A 12,727-nucleotide genomic window follows, 5' to 3' on the forward strand; every position below is an offset into this window, starting at 1 on the left:
GGATCTCCAATGCATATTTCTAGAGCTATCTCTCTAAACAACTCCTTGCAACTCCTTGCTCTATGGTACCTTGGTCCATAAACCTAAGCTAAGCTGTCTCAGCAGTCCTATATGCCAATCTCTGGGTATTTTCCTATGTAAAACACAGCTTTTTATAGGGGTTCTACTTTTCTGTGCTGTGTCTGGATAGTGCCCTTAGACAGAAAACAAGAGCAAAGGTCAAGGTTACCTTGTGCACTTCCCCTTTGAAGGATCATAGTCATGTGCTGTCTGCTGTCTAATGCATGAAAAAGGTTGCTTCATACAGTTAATCCAGTTTTAGAGCTATTTAAGGAAAGTTATGACCAGCCTAGATAGCATATTAAAAAGCAGAGACATTACTTTGCCAACCAAGGTCCATCTAGTCAAGGCTATGGTTTTTCCCGTGGTCACGTATGGATGTGAGAGTTGGACTGTGAAGAAAGCTGATCACCGAAGAATTGATGCTTTTGAATTGTGGTGCTGGAGAAGACTCTTTAGAGTCCCTTGGACTGCAAGGAGATCCAACCAGTCCATTCTAAAGGAGATCAATCCTGGGTGTTCATTGGAAGGACTGATGCTAAGGCTGAAACTCCAATACTTTGGCCACCTCATGTGATGAGTTGACTCATTGGAAAAGAGTCTGATGCTAGGAGGGATTGGAGGTAGGAGGAGAGAATGAGATGGCTGGATGGCATCACCGACTCGATGGACATGAGTTTGAGTGAACTCCGGGAGTTGGTGATGGACAGGGAGGCCTGGCGTGCTGTGATTCATGGGGTCGCAAAGAGTCGGACATGAATGAGCGACTGAACTGAACTGAATTGATGGCAAAAGGGTGACTTTGATAACTGTTACTCTGTGACGCTGGAACTGGAAGTCTTATTTAATTAATTAAAAATAGCATAGCCTTAATTTCCAGGCATCAAAAGTCAACCAAGAGCCGGAATTCCCTGGCAGTCCAGTGGTCAGGACTCCACGCTTCCACTTCAGGGGACCCAGGTACAATACCTGGTTGGAGAACTAAGATCCTGCCATTGTGTGGTGCGTTAAAAAAAAAAAATGTCCACCAAAAGAAACCAATAAGCAGTAGAAAAATAAAAAGGTGAGGCAGAAGTATTAGTACACTTATTTAATTTTTCACTATTTTAATTTTTCTAGAAACAGAAGTTTCCAGAAGTCATATCATTTTAGTTCATTTTCATTTCTCACTGATGGCACAGTGAACACTACAACACTTTTCATCCCTTCCTTCTTTGCTAACCAAAGTCTGATTTCATGTTTAATTCCAAGTAGATGATTCATGATAAATGAACTATGTCAGGAATGATGCTCCTCTTTCACTCTGCCAGATACTCAATCCCCCAGCCTCCCTGAGAGCTGGAGGTGACCATACAACTATATATATATTTTGCATTTAATGAATAATTTATTTATTTATGAAACTAGATTAGAATCTGGACTGTGATAAATCTACTAATTACACATGAAAATAAGACTCATTCACTTCTTCAATATTATACAACTATATTTTGATCAACGAGACATACAGGAAAGTTTGTTAGGGGTTTACTGAAAAGATTTTAATTTTTTAAATAAAAAAAGACTAGCTGATCTTGGCACCTTTTCTGTCCATTGAATGTGAGTCCTTTCTGACTATAATACATATGAGGAGGAAAATTCTATATTCCTAAGTATGACAGAGAAGAGGGAACAAAAGAGCCTGGGTCCTTGATGACATCACTGAGCAACTAAATTAGTACAGCAACCCACTGCCTCTGAGAAAATTAAAACCTATTTAACTACTCTGTCTAAGGTTTTCTGTTTCTACCTGTCACAGAAAGCATTTCTGACTGATAGATGCATACTACATTTGTTCTTTAGACAAAGAAGAGTTTGCACATAAGATGAAAAAATAATTTTAAATTACAAGATAAAAAGCAAATGGTTGAGAACTGCATTCTTTTGAAGTCTATGAACTAATCAGGTTTCCTTTGATGTGTATGAAATGCATGTCTGCCTTGTATTCCCCTCTAGACTTCCATGTGGCCAGGGGTCTTTTTTCTATATGAGGGCCTAGGCACTTTTGGGTGTTCAAATTAGCTTGCTGACAGACTCTTACTGTTAGACCTAGAAATTATTTCTGTCACTTAGATATTCTTTGACTCCATTAGGACCAAAACCCCACAGACCTAAAACATTTTTCCTGCAGAAGTGAGTAGGCAGGTAAAACTAATAAACAAAGAGATGGTTTAATGTCTTACGTTCACATTCTCTGACATCCAAGTTGAACTGCTGTAATGCTCCCAAAGTAAGCTGCCTTACTTCAGCTTCCAGCAAAAGTTGCATCAAAGATGTGGCTAAATGCTTGCAAGCTGACATACATGCTGTCTGGGCCACCTTTCCCTGAAATACAAGAAAGCAAATCATAAGGTTGATGGATTAAAATGAAATTCCAACAAAAATTAAAATCATTTATTTTTCAATTGGGAAATTTCTTTAAAGGTTTTCCCCATCATGGTAACCCTTCCTTTCAAATAATTTTGAAATTAATAGCACCTGATGGCAAACATCTTAAATATTAGCTCCGTTACCATTAGTCATGTCACTATAATACTCAGCTTAAATTCATAAAGCCCAGCTCTTCATTCACAAAGTGTTTTTTCCCCTAAATCAACAATAGATAAACAATAGTCAAAATCTTAATTAAACTGAGAAGGAATGTTTCCAGAGAGAATAAATTTCAGCAATCCCTTCAAAACTACTGTAGTTCTTAAACAGCAAATGAAAACAATTTCCTAACTTATCTAGAAACCAAAGTGTTTACTACTATATGATTTAACACATATAAAATGAAAAGAGTGGTTTAAAACAAAAAAGTTTTCTGAAAAAATTAATAAAAGGGTAAATTTTCTCAAAAAAATAAGCACTGAAGTTTATGAGCACACACTCTAAGCTAATTTATAAAACACTGACATTAAAATTAGTAATTTGTTATTTCTTTTAAAGATTCATTTTTACACTAGTGAATTATATTTTAGTCCCAGGTCTGAGTTATACAGTATGGAAGACATATCCATTTCTTCCCCAGGTGTATATTCATTTTATTTCTGCTATTTGTCATCTGGTGTGAAAAACCTGATAAGTTTTTAAAAGTCTGACTCCTCATATTACTCAGTGGATCCTTGTTTTTTGAAATAATGAAGTATTTCAGTCATACAGAAAAATACATATAATTTTATGAGGAGCACACATATCCACTAAAAAGAAATATAGTCAACGCCCCTATATGGCCTCCTTGAATCATTTTCTTCCCTCTCCCCAGAGGTGACCATTTCTTGTGTTAAGTATACCATTTGTATTATAAAAATACTATATGACAAGTATATAATAAGAAACAACATCTTATTTTATGTATTTGGAACTTTCTATTACTACACAAGATATCCTTCTACAAGTTGTTCTCAATGTTATGAATGTGAATTTTTTTTAAAATGAAATACATGTGGTTGTAGTTTATTCCTTTAATTATTCCACAGTATTCCATTTTAGGACTATATCATAATTCATCTGTCCATTCTTCTCTTGTTGATGGTTTATGTTTTTTTTTTCTTTTTCTATTAGGCCAGATTCTGACTATAGTTTTCATATATGTATATATTAAAAAAAATTTTTTTTTCACATGTTTCTCTGGGCCAGGGCCTTCTACAAAAGTTGTTGCTGTTGTCTAGCCGCTAAGTTACATCTGACTCTTTTGCAACCTCAAGGACTACAGCCCTCCAGACTTCTCTGTTCATGGGATTTCCCACGCAAGAATACTGGAGTGGGTTGCCATTTCCTTCTCCAGGGGATCTTCAGAACCCAGAGACCGAACCCCTTTCTACTGCATTGGCAAGCAGATTCTTTACCGCTGACCCACCAGGGAAGCCCCTTCTACAAAAGTAGCAGGCTTTAAATTGAACAAATAGAACAAACAATACCACAGTGAAGTTTTAAATTTGCATGCCTTTTTATATACTTCGGATAATTCCTTTAAGGTTATTTCTTGACTCTACTAGAATGAGAGCGATTCATAATGTAAATGTGCACATATGAAGAGGAACATGGGTAGAAGCCAGATTTCCAAATACCTAACTATAAATAGCTCTTCCTACGGTATGTTCTGATTTACAACGTTCCTAGATATTTCTGAGTGTCACTTAGTTGCATAATCACCAGCATGAGTACCACAACAATTTTTTCCACAATTAAATAAGGGATATTTTATGATTTGTATGTCTGGCTTCTACCTTTGAGAAAGTAAAAAAAAAAAAAAAAGAAATTTTCTAAATTTTATTTGATTAAAAATTATTTTATAGAATAAAAATAACTAATAAACAGTGACATTACACACTCTAAAAATGTTCCTCCTCTAGATGGTTCTGTCTGTATGTTCTGAAGACCCACATTTAAGACAGCAAATGGAAATACTTAAGTTAGGGAACAGAGACCAAGTCAGAATGGGGCAATGGAAGCAAAAGTCACAAAAAGAAACCCACATTAAACGGCATGCTGGGAACCTAGACAGGCACCACCAGGAAGCCATACAACTCAACGCAGCTGTGAGGCTATGTCCCACGTGAACACTCGAAGGCGGCAGATCAAAGCTGTGAGAAGCCCTATGGCTTTTCAACAATGAGAGTGGGAGTGCAGTGAAGCAATCAGGATAGACTAAAATGTAAGTCCAGAGATAACACTGCAATCAGAAGGCAGAGAAAAGGGAAAGACACTCTGTCTTAGGCGACTGGCATGTTACTTCACTTAATTCTCCCAATCACCCCAAGAAGTTGGCATTATTCCTTTCTTGTAGATGAATAAACCTCACTTCTCTGTGAGGTTAAGAAATTTAGACAAACTAATACAGTTATTTGTTACTACTACCCAATCCTAAATCTGTATCTTTCCAGTAAATCATCACCTAAAAAGCAACAGTAAATCTTACACTGTCTTATACTGGAACAGTTGGGCTGGAACAGGTTCAGATAATAACAGGGTTGACAGGTTATCCAAGACATAAAAACTAAGGTCCAAACAGGTAGGACATTAATAGTTCAGAAGCCAACTCTTCAAATACTGAGTATCTGCTGGGGCATGCTTTTTAACTTGAAGTCCAAAATAATTATCTAGGCCAAGATAGATATTTAAAGGTCCTAACAAACTGAAAGAGGAGATGTTGTAAAAATTAAAGAGCTAAAAGTCCAATTAAGCTGGAGGCTGAGAAGATAACATTTGAAAAGCTTGTTTCAAGCAGTCAAAACAGATTGCCAAGGAGAAGCAAAATTGACCTAATAAAATTAAGACAGCTCACTATCAGAAAGACCAAGGTTTGAATTTTTATGTCCATCACTCCTTAGAAGTGTAATTAAGGATAAGTTAGTTGATACTTTAAACTCATTATTTATCTCAAAATATTAAACAGCTTATCAACTTTAGCATTAACATGAAACAAATCTATCAGTTTATATCAATAGAGCCAAAGGCACTATACTTGACCATAAGCTATATACTACCTTAACATACTAAATTACTTAAATGTCCTCCAATCACTTTCCACCCTATTTCCTCCCACTCAAGCTAATTCTTTATTTCCAAACATAGTGATAATTACAGAAATGTATATATTCATTGTTAAACATTTTTCTAATTCTAGAAAGCATTTTGGAGCTTTGCTAATTCACAATCTGCTATTCATTCCCCCATTCCCCTTTTTACTTCTGGTTTCCATTACTTCTGGTTACCAGAGCATCCATAGGTTTTCTAAGAAAGGATAAACAGAGACTCAGGCAATAATAATCAAAGCATTAAGCAATAAAATTTGTTCTTTCACCCTCTTTATTAAGTAATCTACTTATGAAGTAGATTCTTTCTAGGAATGAACCTCCAAACTCTAGGACAGGATAAGAATCTGGAACATAAGAAAACGTAATCTGACCAAAACTGCCTTTGAATACCCCCAGGAACAGTTTCAAATCAGTGATAATCACAACTAGGTTATGTCCTATGAAGCTATGATAGTGTACAGAGACTACACATGAACAGAAATAGAATGCCAGAGAAGATGAAAAATGACCTGAGCACGATCATCATATTTTGAATATACGAGGAACCTGGGGTGCAGGGAGATTTGAGTCAAGAAGTCTTATAAAAAGCTCTACAGGCAACATCATATTGCCTCTTGATGCAGCTACAATATTTCCGTATTCCAAGACAGTCAATAAATATCAGCTAAGTGAACTGAAAGTCAATTGCCAAAGGACTTAAATAGTTCATACTACTTCTCAATTCAGTTAAAATACCTTTAAAAAAAAAGTTTTGGGAAACCAATAAGAGCACATTGGTGAAAATTCATATTGTTAATTCAAAGTCAGGCTTATCACCACAGTGAGGACCATCACTGGGCACAAGTCAAGATCTGTGACAATATGATTTTGATTTTCACCATGGAGCTCTTCAGTAACCAAATCAACCCACTTACTTCAAAAATATATGTAGATTCACATCATCTAATTTGAATTATTCCATCTACCTCCTATTCTCTATTTACAGTCTCCCTTGTACCATAAAACTTTGCACTAAATGATTTACTGCAGTGTCATTTCATGCATCTACATTTCCTTGAAATTTATGTGATTTACAAGGAAAGAAACTATGGCATTTAAAATTTTGGTCTATCTAAATGAAGCAACAGTTTTAGACTGCAAAGTAGGTACACACTGCCATCCAACTTTATGCTTTGGGGCTATCTCACTCTCTTCTACAAAAAGGGAGATACCATCCATTGTTTCACACATAGATATAACTAAACACAACTAAGAAAAATGTACAGGAATCTCACAAATTTCAAAGAAATACAGAAAGCTCAGCATTCATAACTTTCAATTACTATGTACTTCAATTATACAATACTAAGTGCTATGTCATAGAAGTAAATACAAGTGAGCATCATCACCCACAGTATCACCACAAAACCTACCACCATCACCAGAGTGGCTGCTTCCATATACTGAGCACTGAGTATGTGCCAAGTGTTTTGAAAATATTTTCTCATATAATTCTCCCATGAGGTATTTAACCCTCTCTTTATAGATAAGGGTAGAGAAGTTAAGCCATATTAAAACGCCTGTGAGTTGCAGACCAAAGATGTGAATTCAGCCTTGTCAAACTCCAAAGGCTCTTATCATTTGATTCTGCCTCCAGTAAAAGTCCTTGTGATACTTGCTATATTGTCTTTCTGTAGTTTTGAGACTGTGGGTAAGGGAATGAAGAGGACAAGAAGAAAACTTTTTTTCCTCCCTTCTCCATCTAAGAAAGCATCCAAAGAACACTGGATTCACAGATGTTTAGAATGAACCCCAACCACAGCTCTCTATCAGCCTACTGGGATCAGATCTGAGCTCCAGATCATCAAGAATCTTAACTACATGACTTTAAGTGGTCAAAGCCAAATTTCTCTTTCTGTGGATAATCTTAAGTTTCAAAGTAAGGAATGCTTAAAGAAGGCAAGGAACTATTCTGTTAAAGAGCTGTCTTTTCACACCAACTTTCCTCTCTGCTCTCTGAGTAACACTCCATTGCTTATGGTATGATGTGTCAAATTTTATCTTCCTCTAGTTATTTAATGAGTTATTTCACTGTGAAAGAGAAAAGTTCAGACACAGAAACTGTTCTAGCAAGGCAAGGAAGAACTACTCAGAGAGAAGTAAATCCACCTTATACATTGCTCATTCTTTCTGTGTACCCGTACCTCTAATTCCTTAACCTTCTGCCCTGACCACGACAGTAGACAGTTTCTTCTGGCTGTCCTTTCTTCACCCAACAAGGAAGTTGTCTTGCTTTCTTTTCCTCAGTATCCCATAGACATGGGTATGTTCATTCCCAGAGCACTGCACTTCCTATTTACTTAGAATGGATATTCTATAAGCCACATTCAGAGAGCAGAGCTCTGGATCGTCCCATATGTTCCTGTTATCTGGGACCCATGTTTTGAACTTTGTTTCCTATGTGCTGCAGAAACCCTATGGCAAAGTCTTTACATCTAAACCATCTTAAAAATCACATATCCTGTCCAAGTAGTTTTTCTTACAACTGTATCCATGTCTTAGGAAGGATTATAATCCTATTTAAAGAGCAATCTCAAATTCAATTAGAGAATCTATATAAATATCCACTCATCAAAAGATTCACAAAGCCCTATTTTAGAGAAACAAATATTCCCTAACAACTAAAGAAAATGAAGCCCAAGGGTGATAGTTAAAATATCCTAGGCAAGGTATGCGGTGTTATTTGATGACATTAGTAGAGTCTACAATGAGATGGTGAACCTCTAGTAAATCAAAAATAAGAAAAACACAACAGAAATAAGGGGAAATAATCCCTAATCAATTTTTCATGAAAAAATTAATAAATTCAAATGAGAAAGAAGAGTCAAAAGAAAACTAGGATGTAGATGGAAGGAGGTGTCAGAGGAGGGATGTAACAGATGCCATAAACCTGGTTCTCAGACTCACCCACCTGTTTCACTCTTATTCTCAGTCATTTTTCAAGAAACACAAGAAACTTTTTAAAAATACTGTTTGCTATCCATGGTTTTATTGAGGTATGATCACAAACAGTACATATGGAGATCTTAAGCATATACAGCTTGATGATCCTTGTTATTCAGTCGCTCAGTTGTGTCTGACTCTTTGCAACCCCACAGACTGCAGCACACCAAGATTCCCTGTCCATCCCCAACTCAGACTCTTTGCGACCGCATAAAGCGCAGCACGCAGGGCCTCCCTGTCCATCACCAACTCCCGAAGTTCACCCAAACCCATGTCCATTGTGTCGGTGATGCCATCCAGCCATCTCATCCTCTGTCGTCCCCTTCTCCTCCTGCCCTCAATCTTTCCCAGCATCAAGGTCTTTTCAAATGAGTCAGTTCTTCACATCAGGTGGCCAAAGTATTGGAGTTTCAGCCTCAACATCAGTCCTTCCAATGAACACCCAGGACTGATCTCCTTTAAGATGGACTGGTTCGATCTCCTTGCGGTACAAAGGACTCTCAAGAGTCTTCTCCAACACCACATTTCAAAAGCATCAATTCTTCGGCACTCAGCTTTCTTTATAGCTAAACTCTCACATCCATACATGACCACTGGAAAAACCATAGCCTTGACTAGATGGACCTTTGTTGACAAAGTAATGTCTCTGCTTTTTAATATGCTGTCTAGGATGGTCATAATTTTCCTTCCAAGGAGTAAGCGTCTTTTCATTTCATGGCTGCAATCACCATCCACAGTGATTTTTGACCCCAAGAAAATAAAGTCAGCCACTGTTTCCACTGTTTCCCCATCTATTTGCCATGAAATGATGGGACTGGATGCCATGATCTTAGTTTTCTGAAAGTTGAGCTCTAGGCCAACTTTTTCACTCTCCTTTTTCACTTTCATCAAGAGGCTCTTTAGTTCTTCACTTTCTGCCGTAAGGGGGAGTGTCATCTGCATATCTGAGGTTATTGATATTTCTCCCGGCAATCCCGATTCTAGTTTGTGCTTCTTCCAGCCCAGCATGTCTCATGATGTACTCTGCATAGAAGTTAAATAAGCAGGGTGACAACATACAGCCTTGATGTACTCCTTTTCCTATTTGGAACCAGTCTGTTGTTCCATGTCCAGTTCTAACTGTTGCTTCCTGACCTGCACATGTTTCTCAAGAGGTGGGTCAGGTGGTCTGGTATTCCCATCTCTTTCAGAATTTTCCAGTTTATTGTGATCCACACAGTCAAAGGCTTTGGCATGGTAAATAAAACAGATGTTTTTCTGGAACTCTCTTGCTTTTTCGATGATCCAGCAGATGTTGGCAATTTGATTTCCTTTAGGATTGACTGATTTGATCTCTTTGCAGTCCAAGGGACTCTTAAGAGTCTTCTCCAAAACCACAGTTCAAAAGCATCAATTCGACGCTCAGTCTTCTTTATGGTACAACTCTTACAGCCATACATGACTACTTGAAAAATCATAGGTCTGACTATATGGAACTTTGTCAGCACTTTGTCAGCAAAGTATTGTTTCTGCTTTTGAATATGCCGTCTAGGTTTGTCATAGCTTTCCTTCCAAGGAGCAAGCATCTTTTTAATTTCACGGCTACAGTCAACTTCTGAAGTGATTTTGGAGCCCAAGGAGATAAAGTCTGTCACTGTTTCCATTTATGACCTTTACATGTAAAACCCTCTAAAACCGACATCCAGATCAAGATGTGAAAATTTCCATAAAATGTGAAAGTTCTTCATGCCCCTTTCAAATCAGTAGATACACTGACACCATGATATAACTTTTCTAAAGCCCATAGATATGTTTTGCCTGTTTCTTGAACTTCATACATTAAAAAACAAAACAAAACAAAACAACCCTACAGGTATGAATAAATCACAATTTGTTTATTCATTTTTCCTATTGATACCAATTTGGTTTATTTCAATGTAGGCACTATTATGAATTGTCTTTTAAAATATTGCTATGATTTATGTCAAGGAGTGTTCTTTTTTGGTAAGATTTATTTACTTGTTTATACTTGGCTGCACTTGGTCTTCACGGCTACGTATGAGCTTTCTCTAGATGTGGGGGCTACTCTGTGTTGCAGTGCTTGGGCTTCTCATTGCAGTGGCTTCTCTTATCGTGGAGCTCAGGCTCTAGGGCACACAGGCTTCAGCAGTTGTGAAATGAGGGCTCCGTAGTTGTGGCTTGTGGGCTTTAGAGCACCGGTTCAGTTCTCGTGGCACACAGAATTGGTTGCTCCGTGGCATGTGGGATCTTCCCAGAGCAGGGATCGAACCTGTGTCCCCTGCATTGGTAGGTGGATTCTTAACCACTGGACCACCAGGGAAGCCCCATGAATAGTCTTTCAAGGAACTATTTGTTTTCCTTGGAAAAATACCTAGGAGTGAAACTGCTGGATCATAGTTCATTAGTAGTACGCTTAATTTTATTAGAAACTGTCAAAGTTCTTCAGAGTGATTGTATTATTTCATTCTCCTATCTTCTTTGACAGTTGGTATTATAAGTCTTTTTAATTCCTCCTATTTTACCAGCATATAGTGGCATCTTATTGCAGTTTCAATCTACAGTCCCTTGTGAGTAAGTCTATTAAAAGCACATTTTCATGGGCCTATTGGACAAATGTATATCTTTTGTAAAGCACAGTTAAATTTATTGTCCACACTGGGGGTGGATGAAAGTGTGAACTAACATTTCCTTAGAGATTTGTACAAGGTCTTTGTAGTTTCTGGATGACTGATTTGTTACAAGTACTGAAAATATTCTCACATGTTCTTTGGCTTGCCTTTTTGCTTTCTTAATGGTTTTTTTTTTTTATGATGATCAGAAATGTATGATTTTTATAAAGTATTAACTTTTCTTTTTATGGTTAATACCCTTTATGACTTCTCTAAGAAATCTTTGCTTAAGTCAAAGTCTTGAAGATATTTTCATACATTTTTTAGACAATTTACTATGCTAGCTTTCACATTTACCTGCATAATCCATCTTAATTTATAGTGTGGGGTAGATGTCACTACTAATTTTCTTGTCAATTCAAATACTGGATTGCTTGAACACATCTATTGAGAAGATACATCTTTCTCCCACTGCATAGGCACCTTTGTTGAAAATCAAGTGACCACTACATGTGGGTCTATTTTGAGACTCCCTATTCAGGTCCATTGATCTTTTTGTCTGTCTTTATGCCAATACTTCACTGTCTTTAACAGCCCAAACTTTAGAGTAGGTATAGAAATCAGGCAGCATAAAGTTCTCCAAAGATTATTCTTCTTTTTCATGATAGTCTTTATTTTATTTTAGGTCCTTTCAATTTTCATATAAATCCTGAAATCAGCTTGTTAAGATCTATACTCAATTTCGTCTAGATTGGTATAGCTAGTATGATTTTACATGAATATAAGAAATATTAATTTATTATGTATAATGGATGGCTTAGAGCATTAAGGCTATATTCTCACTCAGAAGCCTGGAGAAGAACTGCCACAGATTAGTAATGGGAGAACTGACATATTAACCATATTGCATCCATAAACATAGTATACGCTTCCACTTAGTTAGATTTTTAATTTTGCTAATAATGTTTTGCAGTTTTGAGTGTATAAGTTTTGTACATATTTTGCCTATTACAAAGTACTTCCAGTTTTTTGATGCTATTTAATTATACTGATTTTTAATGTCAGATTCTAATTATTTCATTATTAGTACCTAGAAATAGAATTGTTTTGCATACTGACTTTGTACTCTATGATATTGCTAAACTATTAGTTCTAATATCTTCTTTTGTAGCTCTCAGGATTTTCCATATAGAAACAGTGGGTATTTTTGTTGTTGTTGTTGTTATTGTTGTTGTTGGTTTTACGCACTGCAAATCTGATTTGGTGACTTGAATTTTTTCACTTTGTGTACTGTGTATTTGGTAATGCAGAAATTTTAATTTTTTATGTAGTCCAATTTGTGAGTCTTTTTCTTGTGGTTTCTTTATTTTTTTCAATAAATATATTGTAAGAATACAAAGTGTGATCTTTTAAAAAAAGAAAAAAGATTAATTTCTCCCTGTTTTAAGTAAAATGCTTTTTATTTCTTTTACTTGCCATATTGCACTTACTAGTTCCAACAGGATACTAAACTGAAAT

At 36.5% G+C, this 12,727-nt stretch overlaps 1 protein-coding gene across 4 annotated transcripts in view; it reads right to left on the minus strand.

Annotated features, from left to right (window-relative positions):
• Window positions 1–12,727, minus strand: part of EXOC6B (exocyst complex component 6B) — a 762,215-nt gene that overhangs the window by 200,490 nt on the left and 548,998 nt on the right. For all 4 annotated transcript variants that reach the window (XM_088841568.1, XM_055400057.2, XM_055400058.2 and 1 more), the window contains one exon: window positions 2,283–2,424. In XM_088841568.1, coding sequence (XP_088697694.1) covers window positions 2,283–2,424 — 142 coding nt within the window. The remainder of the gene's footprint in view (window positions 1–2,282; window positions 2,425–12,727) is intronic.

Source organism: Moschus berezovskii, chromosome 11, assembly GCF_049115385.1.
Source record: "Moschus berezovskii isolate FMDL1 chromosome 11, NW_MosBer_1.0, whole genome shotgun sequence".
NCBI lineage: Eukaryota > Metazoa > Chordata > Mammalia > Artiodactyla > Moschidae > Moschus > Moschus berezovskii.